Raw genomic sequence first — 22,054 nt, forward strand, 5'->3', positions numbered from 1 at the left:
GTCAATCCATGTTTAAAGGGGCCCTCTGGGCCATCAGGAGAGTAAAAGACACATCCTTCCCCAACACCATCAAGTCAAAAACCTAAGCCTTTTTTGGAAGGGATACAGGGGTGGGGGAAAGTCAAAGGTTCTATGAAAGCATTCTGCCTCCGGGTTCCTATCACAGAGATTCAAGTCTCAGGGCTATTAGAGGGCCCCAGGTGACTGGTTAAAAGGCAGCTACAGACATGAGGGGTTTATTTAGCATCCCAGTTCACCTACCTACCCTCACCTTCCGTGCTTTGAACTGCTCAGAGTCGGGCAGTATAGTGAAATCTGTCTAGGACACCATCTCTGAAAGGCACCAGGGGAAAAGGTTGAGTTGCCACAGAAAGAAATCTTTATACTATAAACTATCAGAAATCTGTATTTGAAGACCATCTGCAAAAAGAGATCAGTTTCCTTTATAACAACAGGTGGTCTCTCATGGCCGACTATATATAAAATACATGGCCTCATTATTATTAGCTGATAGCTTTCACTGAGCCCTGAGCTTCAAATATTGCCACAGTCAACAAAAGGGAATTTCTACTTTTCCTAGTAGCAATGACTCATGCTTCACACACAAAGCAAGATATCTAGCCAGCAGAACAAAGGTCACCCTGAGGTAGAAGACATACATATCAATCTCCATTAAGAAACAAGCCCTTATAAATATGATTTTAAGCGAATACCTAAATCTAAAACTTGATGCTAGTTAAGATTCTTGTACTCGTTTCAGGAGTAATCATTTAGTAATAGCTATTGTTACCGAAAAGAACCATTCCTTTGATGTTTCACATTTTGATAACGTCCTTGGGACACGTCTTTGCTTTACCCTTGAAAATTTATGAAAAGAGCATCAGAATATCTATTGTATATTTGGTGAAAAACAGAATAAGCTCAGAAAACAACACATCAATCACAATTACAACCCTAATACTGTTATCTTATCATGAACAACAAAGATCTATGAGCTGGCTGCCCTTTCTACCCAATGAACTTTTTACGCAGCTCCTCTCTCTCCATAATCTTCTCTGCAAACCAAACCTGCTACCAGCACACGAGTAGCTCACGCTGAGCTTTCTACACCAAATACGTATTCTCACCGCCTTCCTCTCCGTAAAATTAAATCTCTTCATTTCATACTATAGTTCTGCGATTGTTCTTAAATAGCTGGAGTGCCCTGACTGCCGTAGGCACATGGCTTAACTTCTCTGAAAACCCATTTTTAACTGTAAAATAAAAGGATTTATCTGTATCATTCCCATTCCTACGACATCTGTTATTGTCCCACTTGACTCCTAAACTCCTAATATCCAACATTATCCTCAATAGCCCTAGGGTTTTTAAGAGTCAATAATCATAATTTGTATCATTTGTTTCACACGCACACACAATGACACATTCTCATTTGTGCTTACTTATCTCGAGAATAATGACCTGTTCTTTTTTTCCTATTTATTTTAAGCTCCCCCACCAAAGAAAATTCAAGTAATAAGGGACAGTGAAGTAAAAGTTAAGTAGATAAGCACTTAAGAGAAAAAGAAACATCAAACTAAATAAGCATATTCTAACATAATACAGGAGGGACTAGAACAATCTCAGCATCAAGATTTAGAGTTCTCATGGCGCCACCTAGTGGACATCTGCACTAAATTCTACTTCAAATTTTAATTCCTTTTAATTGGGCTTTCTATATTTTGTCATCCTACACTACACGGTGTAGTGCATAGATTTTACGTTTGCCTTAAAAATAGATTTGGATTATTAAGTAATCAATCAACTGAAGAATATTTCTTTTTAAAATAATCCTGCCCCAGTCAACATTAAATCAACTAAATGAAAATAACACCAATAAGAAAAAGAAAATATAATAAAATAAAATGGTATTTTGATACAGAAGAATTCTTTTCAAGCTTAAATAACTATACACCTTTCCAGTTAGTCCCCCCTAATGTTTTAAGTATAATCGACGTTATTCAATTTCACACACTTTCATTATCTTGTCCTTACCTAAGTAATGGAAAAAATTATTACCCTGCCATCAAAAAAATACACAAATCTTGGACTGAAAATGATTTTAAGAGATCCCTTTCTGTCTAGACCAGTGATAGATGCTATTCTCAAAATACACATCTCATTTACTACAGTCAGTTCAACACAGTTTAATAGATCCTTTCTTGTGTCTACAAGTGTTAACAATGAGCACCTATGGAAACCTTAATCCACAACTTACAGGCACAAAAATAAAAGGTAAATTTGGCTACTCTGGAGACATTCAAGAATATTCACTCAAGACATGCTACATGTAAGAAGCTGCTCTCTCCATTTGATTTAATTATTTTCTCTTATTTGCTGCAGACACCTGGAAAATGTCCCTCCCAAAACTGCAAAGAAAGTCCAAGAACGTATTAGGAAGAGGAAATGACACGGGTTACCAGATGAGACTACACCAACATCAAAGGCTCCCATATCAAGGCCAGCATGGCAGTAAAAAGCAACCTACAACCTTCAAGAAGGCCAACAGATGAGAGAAAAATGTCAAGAAGCTCAACGCTCATGTACCATTTTGGCCAGATTTCCACAAATGTCACAGTAACTTCACAGCTAAGTTTAATCCAACAAAAAAGATGGAAGTTTCAAAAGGAAATAAGATGTTAACAATCAATTAAATCTTTTTTCATGTTTGAGAAAATATATAATTTCTCTGAACAAAGGAGATAAAAAGTAACCAGCATTTCATTTTAAAAACATAAAACAAAGCTAACTTTTTATCTAAAAATCTACTGAATAATTTCATAATTTTCAACTTCATGTTAGACAAAATATATTTACCAGTTAAGCACCAAATTACTGTTTTTTATGAAACCTTAAAGGGGTTTCCTTTATCCCACTGTACTACAAAATGATAATTTTTTAAAAAACCACTAATCCAGCTCTTTATGTTTTCCTCAGAAAACTTTGTTTCAAGGTAAATTAAGACCTGTTGATTGCATTTTTATGGTACTAATAAAAGTAATGATCACTTAGCCTCTACATCTGTTCTCTGAGAGGTGATATACTTGCCATGTCATTCTAACTCTTACTGAAGGACCTTGAAACAGCAGACTATATATTAAGATTTGTGCCTCTGGCTCATTCCACTGGCAAACTAAATTACACATATGAAAAATGAATCCACCTTCAAAACACCACTTAAAATACTACACTCAGAGGAGTTGTTACGGAGTGAATCACTTCCTCACATTTTGCGTCTAAATCCAAATCACAAGCACTTGCCACCACAATCCCTCTACAACCCTTCATTTCGCTGCATCCTATGGGGCTTGGCTGGCTGCCGGCTTTCCTGCTTTTTTGCTGCTAGAAGCCCCCTCCCTGGTTGTCTCCGGGGTTTGCAGACCTTTTGGTATGAAAGTAAATCTTCCACTTGCCCAGTAGGCCAGACAATCTCATGATATTTAAAAGTCATTTCCCCTCTCAAATAACAATGAATTTGCAAACTGTATGACACTGATCTGTATTTGTCAAGAAGGCGTCTTTCAGCAGGATTAATTAGCTAGGCATAAAGGCTTTCAAAGGGAGGGGGTAAAAAAATAAGCATTAACAGCATTTCCAGTTCATGTTTTTCATTCTTCATGGATCACAGTGTGTTTCTGAGATGGTAATATAGTTGGAAAACTAACTATGCACTGAAAGGATAAGTTGGCAGTATTTTAGGCAGCATAAGTCTTTTGCTGTGTTTTTAACAGCAATGTTGCCCCAATTTCTCTTATAAAAGCATATTCATAAAAGAGAATTCCTTCTAAGGAAAACCCATCTTTTTGAAACTTCAAAGGTCAACTCTGAAACAAATGCTGTAGGTAGGGTGGCCCATACTGCCTAGTTTGCCTGAAGCAGTCCTGGTTCATGCTTGTTGTCTTGGTTACTTATTAATAGCATCCTCTTTAACTCTCAGAAGTGTCTTAGTTTGGACAATAAATTAAGAGCTCACCCTAGCTTTAGGTTATACCTCCTTTAACAATAATACAGTCGCCCTTTTATCCTGAACAGCCTTCCATATTTTAGAAAATACTCTTCCGTCTCAAGAAAAGTCATTCTTAATAATAATGCTCCCCCCTCCTCTCCTAGACTATAGCAAAGGACAAAAGACCTCTGGACCACTCCCATCCATGAATGACCTTTCACTAAAATAGGCTCCAGAGACACACTTCTCTCACCATGGCTGATGCCCACTTAGTAATAAAGGCTTATTATGGATATCAAAAGAATATAAACATTCCCAAATCATGCAACCTTCAATTCCTGTATCAGAAAGTAAAGAGAGAGAGAAAAGAAGCATTTTGCAATTTCCAAGAACTGTGCTCCTCATTGAATACTCTCCTACAAATCTTCCTAGCTCTCCTACTTACCCTCTATTGGACATCACAGAATCAGCAAGTTTTATGGGCAGAAAACACCCTCTCCCTCTGTCTCAGGAGTAGGGTATCTCTGAGGCAATAGCCAGATCAGGTTATCCCAGATAAGTCACATTTCAAGGACACTAGTTCTATTAACAGAATGACATTGGGATCCCAAGCAGGGATTAAATTTTCCAAAGCCTAGAAAGGATCTCAGGATCAAAACAGGTGATGAAAAATAGATTGGTTTTTTTACCCAAAAAAACATGACGGATTGTAAAGTAAAGTTACTGTCAACAATGTTTTTTTATGATCTTGGCTGATTCAAGACGGAGTCAAAGGTACTGGGAATCAGTTGAGATCCAAGCCTGAGGTCTCCAGACATTATACAGAGCACTGGGCGTAAATTAATGGACTTTGCTTTTAAGGCAATGGGGGCCACCATGAAAAACAAGAAAAGCTAATCACTTCTCAATGTGGTAACACCAAAACATAACATACATTTTAAGATCATCAGCCCACACAACGGATGGGAACTTGTTGCTCCTACCAAATCAAGATGGGAATTTACTGCAACAGATCTAGGTCAATGTGTCTGTTGATACATGAGATCAGCACATATCCCCACAAAAACATCACTGGAATAAGATCATGGCTACCTCTCATGTTAGAGTCACAAAGCCTCCTCCTCCAGCATAAACTCTTACTCGTGAAAGAGATGAACAAATATCATCTACTCTTTGATTTTACTTTTATATAAACCAAACCTAAGCCACCTCAAACAAATCTATTTTTCAAGATTCTCCCCACCCTTATCCTTAGATCTCTTTATTTTTTAATTCCAAAATCTTCCCTGGAAGAAAACTAGCTAACGAAATCCAAAGATCAAAACGCACGTATTTTAAATCTTCACAGAAATGTAAGGACGGCTTAATAAAGGAAGGAAACGAGATGAAGCATTCTTGAATTAAAGTGACTAAAAGTACAAAAATTGTTTTGGTTTAGAGTCATGTTATTATAAAATATCAAAAACAATGAAAACTGCCCTAGGTTTAAACTTTCAAACCCAGTCTTGAAATTAACTGTCTAAAAGTCAAATGCTGTTAAATAAACTAAAGCAAGGCATTCTTATACTAGACAATACAAATTCTAAACAGTCATTATACCACATTTCATCAAATCTAAGATGCCATTAATTGTAGGAAGAATTATTATTTTACATATCATTAAGAAAGAAAAAAACTGTCAATTAAGTGTAAGATATCATCGGCCCAACATTATGCACCCAATATCAGTGATGTTAAAATGTGAAGGAGGGGCCAACCCCATGGCTGAGTGGTTAAGCTTGCACGCTCCACTTCGGGGGCCAAGGGTTTCGCCGGCTCGGATCCCAGGTGCGGACATGGCACCGCTCATCAGGCCATGCTGAGGTGGCATCCCACATAGCACAACCAGAGGCACTCAAAACTAGAATCTACAACTATGTACTGGGGAGCTTTGGGGAGAAGAAAAAAAAAAAGATTGGCAACAGATGTTAGCTCAGGTGCCAATCTTTAAAAAAAAAAAAAAGTGAAGAAAAAAAAATCTTAGATTTAGTGAAATACTCTCAAACTCCTATATTCATCTACTTTGTGCAATGCAGATATGATTTATAGTCTTCTGCAATCAAAACCATTTAAATGAAAAATATTAAAATCTCTTACCTTCTGTACTACACTCAGGAAAATTATCAGTGAGGGAATCCGAATAGGCTTCAGCAGGACCAATCAATTCAGAACCATCATTAATTATCCCACCCTATAAAGATCAGAGTAATTGTGTTTCGTTGTCAATCAGAGTATCGAAAAATCAGTAATAAATGAAATATAGTAATCTCAACTGAGTATGCATAAGACTTACAAAAACTGTCAAACTAAATTACAACTGCTTTTAAAAAATCAGTAGCAATATCAATACTGGTTCATCAATTATAACAAATGTACCACAGCAATGCAAGATGTCAATAATAGGAAAAACCTTGTGAGGGGAAAGAGGGATAAATGGGAAAACTATACTTTCTACACAATTTTTTATAAACCTAAACTGCTCTAAAAAATCATCTATTACAAAAAATTCAAAAGGAATATTATGTTTATAATATGTCGCTTTTTATGAAAGCATATTTTTTTAATCTATCAATAGTGCTCACAAAAAAGTTGCAAGAGAAAATACACACCAGCTAAAGAATATTGTTCAGCATCCTTGAAGATTGGTCATTCTAATTAGTGATAAGTGACAGACTCCATTAAGAAGTCATTTAATTTTGTCAAATTTAAAAACTACAACTTATCACACAGCACCTCCAACGATTCCAGAAGTACCTTAAATTTGAAAACCATGTGAATACAATGTAGGTAAAACCAAATGTCAGATATTTTTATTAAGGAGACACATTTTTAATAAATATAAAGTTGATTTCTCCATGTGACCATCATTTTAATTCTATATTTAGGTTTGCAAATTCAGGCTTCAAAAGACTATTTTCTCTTACCCTCACGCAACTAGAGAATGTTATTATCGGGCGAGTGGCCATGTGATTTTGTGCTGTGGCTTTACGGACTGAATGCTCCAATCACAGATATAAGAGCTTGTAATCCTTAAATAACTATAACTAATGAAAATGATAGCTCTTCTGCCCCTTAAAATCTTTCCTTCTACCTTCCACCAATAGTTCTATGCCCCCAAACATTACTACCAGAATAGCAAAACCCAAGAGAAAGACAAGACCCCTATTTCCTCTCTACGTCAGCACAGAGAACACAGAGAACCCAACAACTATTTTTAACTAACCAAAAGTCTCTCTGTCAGCTTATTTTTAAAAAAGAGAAATTGAAATGGTCCCTCTCAAATTACCAAATTTTACTTCCCAGAGTGTTAAGTTAAACTGAAACTTTAAAAATCATTATTCTCTTTAGAAGCAAGAATTTATATTACTTTATTTATTAAAATATTGAAATCACAGCTTCCATCTTTTTCTCCAAAAAAAAGAACATCTATTCTAGACTAAGCCTTCCTTTTAACAACATCCAAACCAAATCTTAAGAAAAATCTGCAAGTATTCTTGAGAATTTTAATAGACAAAGTTGATTTTATTTACAATTTCATTTAACAGAAAGTGCCTTTCAACTAATTAACTGCCTCTTCCACCACCAGGTGTGTGACTTTAAGTTGCCTACCTATAAAATGGAAAGAACATGTATAAATAACACAAGGACTTGTTAAGACTAAAAGATTTCATACGTGAAGCATTAAGGACAATGTAAGCACTCAATAAATTTTTATTATTATTATTAGCTGATATAAGATCTGCTTACATGACAAAATAACAAAATACTAAAGAATGTGAAAATGTTTTAGCTGATAAATCTACAGAAATTTTATCTACCTAATTTAACACACAATATTATACAAAATAAATAATAAAGATTAAATCTTTAATGAAACAAAATAATAACAAAAATCGTTTACAGGAACTTGAGGGAAGTAGGAAAATATGCTACAATTCTATTTTAAATCTTTAGTTCAAAAACATTAACTTTTTGGTGTTCCTGAGTATGCAGTGAAAAGAAACTCTTACACAGCATCTCAAAGTTTGCTAATGAAAAGTCAACCTAGGGGAGAAGGAGTTTAGGTATGGTAGAATAACTAGATCAGCAAATGCTCCCCACAAAATGCATGATAAAACTAGAGAAAATTGTCAAAACAATCATTTGAAAGCTCTGGAAATTGACCAAAAACATAAAGCAAATGAAGAAGCGGTTACTCATGAAAAACCAGAGAACCACAGGTATGAACTGTGGGAGTCTGTGGCATTCTTGCCTGGGGTTGCTCCCATCTTCCATCCCAGCTGGGTTGCCATGGTAATTATACAAGGGCAAAGCAAGGCTTGAAAACCAACAGATTCAATTGCAGAAGAGGCTGGCATAATTCAGACTGAAGCACAGAAAAAAGTCCACACCAAACAGTGTTATCAGCAATAGTAGCAATCTCAGTGCCAAACAAATGGCAAGGAATAGTGGCTCAGCAAGACTGAAGTTGTGGTAAGCAAAAGACTAGCACATTAGCCAGATATTTAGCAGGGAGATCCAGAAAATAACACAGCCATGGGGGTTCTTAACAAGCTCTCTACCCATCCATACAGGAGAAACCAGAGAGAGATCAAGCTATCTACAAATGCCTGGCAAGTCATGAGATGGTACACACACATACACAGGAAATACAAGACATCCCAAAGGAAAGTAAAAGCCAGGGCCAACTGAAAAACTGCTTGAACTCTGAAGACATGCAGAGAGGAGAAGCACATAATGGAACAAACTGTTTAAATACAAGCAAAGATCAATTACTGGCTGATCACTAAGCTATGCTAATACAGGGCTAACCCTTAATTAGTCAGGCTTAAAAATAAAATTAAAATTAAAAACTGAACAGAGATATCAGCAGTCATACATTGCACATTAAATAGATTCCACAGATTTAGTTCAGATGTGTTCCTAAACACACTAATAAAACAATGGCAACAACCCTCAAGGGAAAAAATCAGAACTCAGAGTTGCTATATTATCCAAAATTTCCAGTTTTCAACAAAATAATTATGAGACATACAAAGAAACAGAGAAGTGTGTGCTCCACACACATGGGGGACTAAAAGCAGTCAACAGAAACTAACTGTGAGAGAAGAAAGATGTTGGACTTTAGAAGGCAAAAACTTCAAAGCAGGTGTTTATAAACATGTTCAAATAATGGAAGGAAATCATGATTAAAGATTTAAAGGAAAGTATGACAACTATGACCATGAAATAGCAAATATAAATAAAGAGAAATTATAAAAAAGAACAAAATGAAACATTACTCATAATAGCCACAAGTGGAGACAATCCAAATGTCCACCAGCTGATGAATGGATAAACAAAATGTGCTATACTCATATCCACTCAATGGAATATTATTCAGCCATAAAAAGCAATGAAATACTAATACATGCTACAACATGGATGAACTTTGAAAACATTAAACTATGTGAAACAAGCCAGATGCAAAAGACCACATATTGCATGATGCCATTCATGTGAAATGTCCAGAATAGGCAAATCCATCAAGACGGAAAGTAGATTAGTGGTTGCTAGGAGTTGGGGCAAGTGGGAAAGGAAGAGTGAATGCTAATGGGTATGAAGTTTCTTTTCTCTTTTTTTTTTTAATTGATGTCATAATAGTTTATAACTGTGAAATTTCAGTTGTACATTATTACTTGTCAGTCACCATATATATGTGCCCCTTTACCCCTTATGTCCATCTCCCAACCCCCTTCCCATCTGGTAACCTTTAATCTGTTCTCTTTGTCCATGAGTTTGTTCATCTTCCACATATGAGTGAAATCATATGGCATTTGTCTTTCTCTGTCTGGCTTATCTCTCTTAACATAATACCCTCAAGTTCCATCCATGTTGTTGCAAATGGGACAATTTTGTCTTTTTTATGGCTGAGTAGTATTCCATTGTATATATATACCACATCTTCTTTATCTAGTCATCAGTCAATGGCCACTTCAGTTGCTTCCACATCTTGGCTATTGTGAATAATGCTGCAATGACCATAGGGGTGCATGAGTGTCTTTGAATTGTTGACTTTAAGTTGGGTATGAGGTTTCTTTATTGGGTGGTGAAAATGTTCTGGAATTCGATAGTGATAATGATTACATAACCTTGTGAATGTACTAAAAATCACTGAACTGCACACTTTAAAATGGTAAATTTTATTTTACGTGAATTAATCTCAATTTTAAAAAAAGAACCAGATAGAAATCCTGAATTGTAAGGCATAATAACAAAATTTAAAATTCACTAGAGGAGTTCAACAACAAATATGAGAAAGAAGAATAATCTATGAACTTGAAGATCAATAGAAACTATACAATATGAAAATCATAGAAAAGAAAGACCAACTAATAATAAAGAGAAACAGAGAGAGCTGTGGGATAACATCAAGCATACCAACTTACATGTAATGGGAGTACCAGACAGACAGGAGAGAAAGGGGCTGAAAAAAATATTTGAAGAGATGAGGGTGGGAAGTTTCCAAAATTTGATGAAAAACATTAATCTACAAATAAAGAAGAAAAATTAAACCCCAAATAAGATAATAGAAAGAGATCAACACTTAGACTCACACTGTTGAAAGACACAGGCTAAATTCTGAAAGTAGCAATAGAAAAAGACTTATACAGTGGAACTACAGTACAATTAACAGCTGACTTCTCATTAAAAAAAAAACAATGAAGAAGGCAGTGGAATGATCAATTCAAAGTGCTAAAAGAAACACTGGCAAACAATAATTCTATGTGTCCAGCAAAACTATTCCTTAAAAATGAAGGGTAAACAAAAACATTCCTAGCAAAGACTGAGAGAATCTGTTGCTAGCAAACTTGCCTTGCAAGAAAAAGGAAGCTACAGACAATCCTTTAAGCTGAAAAAAAATGACAGCATATGGTAATTCAAATCCACCTGAACAAATAAAGAACAGACATTTAGCAAAAAAAGTAAATATGAGGGTAAATATAAAAGACTATATGAATATATGTTTTTCTCTTTTCTTTTCTTAACTTCTTTAATAGACCTCAGATTGAATAACAATGATCATAATACCGTATTGTTGGGTTTATAATATATTTGAGGTATATATATGAAAATAATAACACAAAAGAGGGGGAGTAAATAGAGCTTTATGGAGCAAACCTTCTATATTTTACTGGAATTAAGTTAGTATTAATCTCAAATAAATTAAAATGCATATTTTAATCCTTAGATCGCCCACTAAGAATATAACTCAAAAACAAAACAAAAAAAAGGAATTTAAACAGTATAACAGACAATATTTATTTAACACAAAAGATGGCATAAAGGAGAAAGAAAAGAACAAAAAACAAGAGACATAACAAATAGCAAAATGGCAGGCAAAAATTCAATCAATATCAATAATTACTTTAAATATAAAAGGACTAAATAACTGAATCAATGACAGCAATTTTCAGACTGGATTAAAAATAAGATGAAACTATGAAGTGCATGTAAGAGACACTCTTCAGGTTCAATAACACATATAGACTGAAAGCAAAAGAATCAAAAGAAAGGTACCATGCAAACAGTAGCTGTAAGAGACCTAGAGTAGCTATATTAAAATCACACAAAATAGACTTTAAGATAAATATTAGTAAAGACAAAAAGGGACATTTCATAAGGCTAAGAAAATAAATTCATCAAGAAGCTACAATCATTGTAAACATATAAGCACACGTCAACAGAGCCTCAAAATAATTAAAGTGAAATTTAACAGAATTAATAGGAGAAACAGAAAATTCGACAATAATAATTGGAGACCCCAATACTTCACTATCAATAACTGATAGAACTAGACAGAAAATGAGTAAAGATATAGCAGACTTACGTAACACTATCAACCAACTTGAACGAAACGACATTCACATACAACTCCACCTGGCAACAGAATATATATTCCTATCAAGCACACATGGAACATTCTCCACAAGACATCACATGCTAGGAAATACATCAGGTCTCAATAAAGTTAAAATGTCAAATCACACAACGTATGTTTTCTGACCACACCACAAGAAAACAAAATTAGAAATCAACAACAGGAAAAAACTTTAGGAAATCCACAAATATTTGGAAATTAAAGAACATATTTCTAAACAACCAATGGGTCAACAGAAAAATCATTTTTAAAAAATCAGAAAATATATTGAACTGAATAAAAATGAAAATAAAACATAAAAATGTAAGGGATAAAGCTCAAACAGTGCTAACAGAGAAATTTATAGCTGTAAATGCCTGTATCAGACAAGAAGAACCATCCCAAATCAATAACCTAAGCCCCCATTTAATGAAATTAAAGAATTAGATAGAGAGTAAAGTAAAACCAAAGCAAGCAAAAGGAAGAAAATAAAGTTTAGAGCAGAAATCAAAGAAGTGAAATAGAAAAATGGAGAAAAACCAATGAAACCAAGTTGGTCCTGGGAAAAGATCCACAAAAATATAAAACTTTAGCTAGACTCATCAAGAAAAAAACAGACAAGACATAAATTACGAAAATCATGAGTGAAAGAGGAAACATCAATATCATCCATCTAGAAATTAAAAGCATTATATGGGAATACTGTGAAGAATTTTATGCCAACAAATTACACAATTTTAGATGAAAACTGCCAGGAAGACACAAGTTACCAAAGCTGATTTAAGAAGAAAGAAAGAGAAAATCAGAATAGACCTGTAACAAGTAAATAAACTGAATTAGAATTTTAAATCTTCCCAAATCAATTCCACTCTTAGGTATATACCTAAAAGAATATGCCCACACAAAAACTTATATGCCAATATTCATAACAGCATCATTCATAATAGCCAATAGGGAGAGACAATCAAGCGTGCACCGATGGATAAAAGGATAAACAAAATGCAGTATATCCATCGATCTGCACAAAGAAATATTATACAACCATTAAAAAAATTAAGTACTGATACATACTACAACATGGATAAATCTTTAAAGCATAATGCTAAGTGAAAGAACACAATTCCATTCACAATAACCTCAAAAGAATAAAATACTTAGTAGTGAATTTAACAAAAGAAGTGCCAGACTTATACCCTGAAAAACTGCAAAACACTGCTGAGATAAATTAAAGAACACCAAAATAAATGGAGAGTCATTTCATGTTCATAGATTGGAAGACAGTATTGTTAAGAAAACAATTCTTGGGGCCGGCCCTGTGGCCAAGTGGTTAAGTTTGCATGCTCCACTTTGGCAGCCCAGGATTTCACACGTTCAGGTCCTGGGGGCAGACATGGCACCACTCATCAGGCCAAGCTGAGGTGGCATCCCACATGCCACAACTAGAAGGACGCACAGCTAAAATACACAACTATATACTGCGGGACTTTGGGGAGAAGAAGGAAAAAAATTTTTAAGAAAAAAAAGAAAACAATTCTTTCCAAATTGAACTATAGATTAAACACAATTCTAATCAAAATTTCATCAGAATTATTTGTTCATATGAATAAGCTGATGCTAAAATTTTTTATGGAAATTCAAAGGACTCAAAATTGCCATAACAATTTTGAAAAGATATGAATAAAGTGGGACAACTTATACTATCTGATTTCAAAACTTTTTATACAGCTACAGTAATCAAGACAGTATGATACTGGTATAAGAAAGGCACACAGATCAATAGAACACATCTGAAGTCCAGAAATAAACCATTCTACTTACAGTCAATTCATTTTCAGCAAGAGTGCCAAGGCATTCACTAGGGAAAGGATAGTCTTTTCAACAAATGGTGCTCAGACTATTTGATACTCACGCGCCAAAAGACAAATTCAGACTGTCACTACACACCTAAAAAAATTAACTGAAAATAGATCACAGAACTAAATGTAAGACTGAAACTTCTAGAAAAGAACATAGGAGAAAATCTTCTTGACTTTGGCTTAATCAAAGAGTTCCTAGATATGACAATAAAAGCATGATTCAAAAAAGAAAAAAATCGATAAATTATGGGCCAGCCCAGAGGCCCAGTGGTTAAGTTCAAGTGCTCTGCTTCAGTGCCCCAGGGTTGATAGCTTCGGATCCCAGGCAAGGACCTACACACCATTCAACAAGCCATGCTGTGGCAGTGTCCAACACACAAAATAGAGGAAGACTGGCACAGGTGTTAGCTCAGAGACAATCTTCCTTAAGCAAAAACGGGAAGATTGGCAACAGATGTTGCCTCAGGGCCAATCTCCCTCACCAAAAAAAAAAGATAAATTATACTTCATCAAAACCAAAAACTCTTGCACTTCAAATGACACCATTAAGAAAATGAAAAGACTAGCTGCAGATTGGGAGAAAATATTTGCAACTCACATATCTAATAAAGCACTTGTATCCAGAATATATTCTTGTAACTCAATAATAAAACAAACCACCCAACCCAAAAGGAAAAGATTTTAATAGACATTTCACTAAAGAAGATATATGAATAAACATATGAAAATAGGCTCAATGTCACTAGGAAATTGGAACTAACACTACAGTGAGATACCACTATACACGTACCAGAACAGTTATAACATAAAAATCACACAATACCAAGTGGTGGTGAGGTTATGGGAGAACTAGCCTTCATACATTGCTGGGGAATGTAAAATGTACAGTCACTTTGGAAAATAGTTTAGCAGTTTCTTAAAAACTTAAACTTACCATAAGACCCAGCAATTCCAATCCTCAGAATCTACCCAAGAGAAATGTAACAGATATCTGCACAAAGATCTGTACACAAATGTTTACAGCAGTATTGGTCAAAAGAGCCAAAAACTGAAAACAATCCAACTGTCCATTAATTTGTCAATGAATAAACAAAATGTGGTATAATCTATATAATAGAATACTATTAAGCAACCATAAAGGAATGGAATACTGATACATGATGGAACCTGCATGAAACTCAAAACATTATGCTAAGGGAAAGAAACCAGAACAAAGACCACATACGGTAGGATCCCACATATTTGAAAAGTCCCGAAAACACAAATCCATACACAGAAAACAGGTATGTAGCTGCCCAAGGATGGAGCTAGGAAAAGCGGTTGCCAGCAAATGGGCACAGGGGAACTTGAGGTGACGGAAATGTTCTAAAATTGGATGGTAGTAGAAGCTGCACAACTCTATAAATTTACTGAAAATAACTGACTTGCACACTTAAAAAGAGTCATCTGCCAGGACTTCTCTGAAGCTAAAGATAGTCCTGCGACCCAGTTCTGCCCAATGACATGTAAAGACTATCTCCAGGTAGAATTTCTGGGACAGCTTTCAAAAACTGCCATGTTTCTTTTGGCCCTTTGCCTTTCACACTCAAACCCAAAACCTAAGTCTCTGATGACATTACTGAGCTCTGTACCAGCCCTGTCCTATCTTCCTCACTCAGACTTCTTGTTGTACGAGACAAATTCCTTTCTTACATGGCCAGCTTCATTGTTTTTGTTGTTTATTTGCAGCTAAATAACCTCAAAAACCATATTTCCTTATCTCTATTTAAAGAGAATGAATACCACTGTTGTGATATTGTCAAATCAGTCTCCCTCTCCTGCCCAGCACACTGCTTTTTTCCAAGATTAGCTTGACTTCTTTTAAACTGCCCAATCTTTTATTCCTCTTCTTTTGTCTCCAGTTTCACAAAGCCTAAACATAAGTGTCCTCCAGCAGCAGTTACAATCAGCAATTCCCAGATCCAAAAGAAAAGGAATGAACTGGTAACTTTTATTTAAATTTTCCAAAGTCTACAATCTGATTTCTATATCCCTTGACTGATTTTTTTAGCCCTTGGCATGTGCTAATTTACATGACTACCTTTCACAATTTCTATAAAGTAATATTCTTCTTAATAACGTTGCCTTTTTCTATGCATAGACTCCTTGCCACAGAGAAACAGCTGTAACCAAGAACAGCAAAGCTAAATACTCTATCAATTTGACTGGGCTTTTATCCTAAAGATCTGCATTAGGTCATAAGCAGAAGCCAAATGCATCTCAGCCTAGTTTGCAGACTAACGAAAAATTAAGCAACAAAGTCAATCAGCAGGAATCTTACTGTTCCTACAAACTTTTTTATTGCTAGTACTATCACTATAAGCCATAAGTTTATAATACCTTTCAAAAGATCAACTCTCTTCAGTAAACTAAAATAGGTCACAAAAAATAAATCCTCTTGATCAATGAAACTAAGAACTGGTTCTTTGAGAAGATAAATAAAATTGGCAAATCCTTAGCCAGACTTACTAAGAAAAAGAGAGAAAAGGCTCAAATAAATAAAATTAGAAACAAAAAAGGAGAAATTACAACAGATACCACAGAAATTCAAGAGATTATAAGAGAATACTATGAAAAACTATATGCCAACAAACTGGACAATCTAGAAGAAACGGATAAATTCTCAGACTCATACAACCTCCCAAAACTCAACCAAGAAGAAATAGAGAATCTGAATAGACCAATCACAAGTAAAAAGACTAAAACAGTAATCAAAAACCCCCCAAAAAATAAATGTCGCGGACCAGGTGGCTTCTCTGGAGAATTCTACCAAACATTCAAAGAAGATTTAGTATCTATCCTTCTCAAACTATTCCAAAAATTGAAGAAGATGGAATACTTCCTAACACATTCTAGAAAACCAACATCACCCTGATCCCAGAGCCAGACAAGGAAAACATGAAATGGAAAATTATAGGTCAATATCACTGATAAACATAGATAGAAAAATCCTCAACAGAATATTGGCAACTCGAAAACAGCAATACATCAAAAGGACCATACACCATGATCAAGTGGGATTTATACCAAGGATGCAGGGATGGTTCAACATTGCAAATCAATCAACGTGATACACCACATTAACAAAATGAGGAATAAAAACCAGATGATCATCTCAATAGACACTGAGAAAGCATCTGACAAGATCCAAAATCCATTTATGATGAAAACTCTCAATAAAATGGGTATAGAAGGAAAGTACATCAACATAATAAAATCCATATATGACAAACCCACAGCCAACATCATACTCAACAGGGAAAAATGGAGAGCCATCCTTCTGAGAACAGGAACGAGACAAGGATGCCCACTCTCACCACTCTTGTTCAACATAGTACTGGAGGTTTTGGCCAGAGCAATTAGGCAAGAAAAAGAAGTAAAAGGTATCCAAATTGGAAAGGGAGAAGTGAAACTCTCACTGTTTGCAGACGACATGATTTTATATATAGAAAACCCTAAAGAATCCATCAGAAAACTTTTAGAAATAAACAACAACTACAGCAAAGTTGCAAGACACAAAATCAACTTAAAAAAATCAGTTGCATTTCTATACTCTAATAACAAACTAACAGAAAGAGAACTCAAGAATACAACAATCCCATTTACAATCGCAACAAAAAGATTAAAATATCTAGGAATAAATTTAACTAAGGAGGTGAAAGACCTATACAATGAAAACTATAAGACATTATTGAAAGAAATTGATGATGACATAAAGAAATGGAAAGATATTCCATACACATGGATTGGAAGAATAAACATAGTTAAAATGTCCATACTACCTAATACAATCTATAGATTCAACAGAACGCCAACCAGAATCCCAACAACACTCTTCACAGAAATACAACAAGGAATTCTAAAATTCATACGGGGCAATAAAGATCCTGAACAGCTAAAGCAATCCTGAGAAAAAAGAAGAAAGCTGGAAGCATCACAATCCCTCACTAAAACATATCACAAAGCCATAGTGATCAAAGCAGCGTGGTACTGGTACAAAAACATACACACAGATCAATGGAACAGAACTGAAAGCCCAGGAATAAAACCACACATGCATGGACAGCTCATCTTCAACAAAGGAGCTAAGAACATACAATGGAGAAAGGGAAGTCTCTTCAATAAATGGTGTCAGGAAAACTGGACAGCCACATGCAAAAGAATGAAAGTAGACCATTATCTTTCGCCATACACAAAAATTAACTCAAAATGGATTAAAGACTTGAATGTAAGACCTGAAAACAAAACTCCTATAAGAAAATATAGGCAGCACACTCTTTGACATCAGTCTTAGAAGGATCTTTTTGAATACGATGTCTACTCAGGCAAGCGAAACAAAAGAAAAAATAAACAAATGGGACTTGATCAGACTAAGGAGCTTCTGCAAGGCAAAGGAAACCATGAACAAAACAAAAAGACAACCCACTAACTGGGAGAAAATATTTGCAAATCAAATATCCGACAAGGGGATAATCTCTAAAATGCATAAAGACTTCATACAACCAACAACAAACAAACAACCCAATAAAAAATGGGCAGAGGATATGAACAGACGTTTTTCCAAAGAAGATATACAGATGGCCAACAGGCACAGGAAAAGATGTTCAACATCACTATTATTATGGAAATATAAATCAAAATTACAATGAGATATCACCTCATACCTGATAGAATGGCTATAATCACCAAGATAAAAAACAATTGTTGGAGAGGATATGGAGAAAAGGGAAGCTCATACACTGCTGGTGGGAATGTAAACTGGTGCAGCTTACTATGGAAAACAGTATAAAGATTTCTTAAGAAATTAAAAATAGAAATACAATATGACCCAGCTATTCCACTATGGGTATTTATCCAAAGAACTTGAAATCAACAATTCAAAGAGACTTATGCACCCCTATGTTCACTGCAGCATTGTTCACAATAGCCAAGATGTGGAAGCAACCCAAATGCCCATCAGCTAATGAATAAAGATAATGTGGTGTGTATATATATATATATACAATGGAATACTACTCATCCATAAAAAAGACTAAATCATCCCATTTGCAACAACATGGATGGAACTTGAGGGTACTATGTTAAGTGAGATAAACCAGATAGAGAAAAACACCATATGACTTCACTCATATGTGAAAGATAAATACATGGACAAAGAGAACCATTTAGTGGTTACCAGAGGAGAAAGGGGTCGGGAGTGGACCTAAGGGGTAAAAGGGCACATATTTTTGGTGACTGCAAATAATAATGTACAACTGAAATTTCACAATGTGATAAGGTATTATGACCTCAATAAAATAATTAAAATTTTTTTAATTAACAAATAAAAATTATGAAATTTAAAAAATTAATAAATAAATAAATTCCTTTTTAGATGCACTGGCATCAAGAAAATTTAAAAATCCCACTGCTCATATACCTTGCTGACCATATGTTCTAAGAAATACATTTATACAAATGAGCAGATTTTTAGTTAAATAAGGAAAAACAATTATGGCACAATCAGCTAGCATTTTTATAGAAGGCTAAATGCTAGAAAATACATAAGGCTATAGGAGGAAAACTGTGCTTGTTAAAGACATTGATATCAACCAACAATTGCACAGATTCAGTTCAAAATAAATAGAAAGTTATTATTAAAAATAATAAAGAATTCAGAATGAAGGCATTACATGTCAAGAAACTTAAAACACTAATATCCAATGATTTCTGGCAATATAATTTGTACTAGCGTAACTCTCTAAAATTGCACAGTGACTATTTTTTCTATATTTACACAAATTAATATAATTATAATAAATTTTACATAAACTTACAGTGGTTTCTAGTCCAAAAAGAAATCTACCACTGAAAGACATCTCAAAAAGTGAAGATAACTACTGGAAATTCATAGTACTTAAATTTTTTTAATTTATTTCAATTATGATAAAGTTAGATAATCTCTAAGCCCTTCACATAAATTTTTTAAAATCTATGAATCAAAAATCTTGTACATTTCTATACTAAAAACAGAAGGTATGCCATAGACATTGTTATCTAGCTACTAACTTTACTAACTTCTACTTATTTTATTGAATCATGAAATTCAAAAGTAAATGACATTTTCTGTTTAAAAAAAACTTGAATCTCACTTTACTATGAATTAGAAGACAAAGGTATTTAATAAAATACCGAATATTTCAGAAAGACTAGCAAACCTTGAAAAAGTCTGCAAGCTGTTTGCTGTTGTGAAGAGCGGGAATGCTGGCAGAGAACTGCAGCAGGTCTTCGGCACACTGTCTTCTCTCTTCAATCACAGCTTCATCAAACCGTCCTAGAATTCAATAAGAATCAACACTTACGGAAAGCAGCAGCGAACACCAGTTTACGACAGTGTATGTCCACAGATTAGAAAGCAGCAGCAGGCCTACCACGGCCCATGTGCTGTGCTTATTAGGAACTCTTCTGAAGTCAAGTCTAGTCTACAACTGGAATCAGCAGCACTCACGCCAGAAAAGAAAATCACGTATCTGATAAGGCAAGAGGCAGAGGTGTCAACCGATAAATAACGGCGCAGTCTCAATCTAAGGCCTCAGTGTAAGAAACTTACCATTTAAGAAGCTGGTGATTTGAAACCAAAGCTGAAAAGAGAATTATGAAGAACTCAAATGGTTTTCTATAGTTATTTAATACTGTAATCACTTATATAATTTTCCCTTTCCAACTCTTTTTTATTTATAAAGGAGTTGAAGAGAGGAAATTATGAGGACATCTGTGTATCAGTGGGGTCAAAAGTCTCAGTTTGAAGCAAAAAGCTTTTGAGCCAAATTCAACGTGTGATGCTGTCAGCATATATGACAGCACGCTTGTGAGAAAAAAGGGAACACAAAGCACCAGTGAGCTCTGGTTTCTAAGGCGATTGAAAGGTGGTTTTCATAAAATGTTTTTTACGATACATATAATTTGAATGCTGATAAGATATTTTAAAGTATCATTTTGTACTACTCTTAGATCAGATTACCGCTTGGCATTTGTCACATGCCATGTATCACACTGATTGCAATAAAGGTTTTAAAAAATGCAAAATCAAGAGTAACATCATCACATACTTAAACATTTTAAGTGGCTTTGCAAAATGTTAACAGAAAACTGAGGCAGAAACAGATTCCTGGTTATATAACCCAAGGCAAGAATTTAAAATTGAACCACTAAATACCCTCTGCTCAATGTGTCTTATGTTTACGGCAAAGGGTCTACTTCATGATAACTAAAAGAAATGGTTTTAGAGTTAAACTTGGGTTCAAATACTAGCTCCATCATTCACTAAGTATAAAATCTTAGGCAGATTACTTCCTCCTTTGTAAAATGGAGAAAATGAACAATGTACTGAGGGTTTCCAGCTTCATGCCAGGCACCTAGTAAGCACTTAATAAATTAATCATGGTGTCTTTGAACCTTCAAGTACCATCATAGTGTCTACCATACGGAACATGCTAATTAATTTTTGTTGACGGTATGAGTGAATAATGGAAAATCAGAAAAACTTTTTTAAAAAGGAGTCTTACAGCAGGACCTTCTATCCTAGAATATAAGTCAGTCATCTTTCACTAACAAAAAAAATCTTAACAGTGGGTCCATAAACAACCCCCCAGGCTTAATGGGTGGGTTTCAGAGACACAATCCTACAAAATTTCATGAGTATGTCCACAGACACATTTTCTAGGGAAAGGGTCTATAACTTTTATCAGCATCCTCAAAGAGCCCAGGGCCCAGTAAAGGTTAGGAGGCAAGTGGCAGTCAATTAGAGGATTCCTAACATCCAGTAAACTGCTTTATTTACCAGGGAATAGGCTGCTAGTTGCTATCCCACTATCTGTTCTCACCTTCTTCCTTAGTAAAATAATCCCCCATTTCTAACTGCTGACACAGCAGCACAGTAAAAGAAGACTATAATTTCCAGCTTGCCTTGCAGTTACATGTGGACGTGGACTAAGTTATGGCCAATAACATAGAAACAAAGTTATATTTGGCTCCCCAGGAATGTCTTTTAGAGAGAGCTGATCTACCCTCTCTCCTCACCTTTTCTTCTTTCTCCTTTTCCCTTTCCAGGAAGGACTATGCAATGAGAAGTTAAAAAAGACGCGGCAACAAGGCAGAAGCTTGGATTCCTATCATTGTGGAGCTGCCCTGCCTGAGGCTACATCCAGGTCTTAGACCATGAGAAAGAAATTGACTTCTATCTGGTTTTAAGTTTTG

General features: G+C 35.0%; 1 protein-coding gene across 16 annotated transcripts in view; it reads right to left on the minus strand.

Annotated features, from left to right (window-relative positions):
* The window catches only part of RPS6KC1 (ribosomal protein S6 kinase C1), a 178,565-nt gene that overhangs the window by 122,143 nt on the left and 34,368 nt on the right, over window positions 1-22,054 (minus strand). For 7 of the 16 annotated variants that reach the window (XM_070591113.1, XM_070591112.1, XM_070591097.1 and 4 more), the window contains 2 exons: window positions 20,017-20,132; window positions 6,122-6,215 (listed from right to left, as the gene is read on the minus strand). The exons of 3 other annotated variants lie outside the window; for them this stretch is intronic. In XM_070591113.1, coding sequence (XP_070447214.1) covers window positions 6,122-6,215; window positions 20,017-20,132 — 210 coding nt within the window. The remainder of the gene's footprint in view (window positions 1-6,121; window positions 6,216-20,016; window positions 20,133-22,054) is intronic. 6 more of the 16 variants (XM_070591102.1, XM_070591109.1, XM_070591107.1 and 3 more) reach the window with 2 other exon arrangements.

Source organism: Equus przewalskii, chromosome 23, assembly GCF_037783145.1.
Source record: "Equus przewalskii isolate Varuska chromosome 23, EquPr2, whole genome shotgun sequence".
Classification (NCBI taxonomy): Eukaryota; Metazoa; Chordata; class Mammalia; order Perissodactyla; family Equidae; genus Equus; species Equus przewalskii.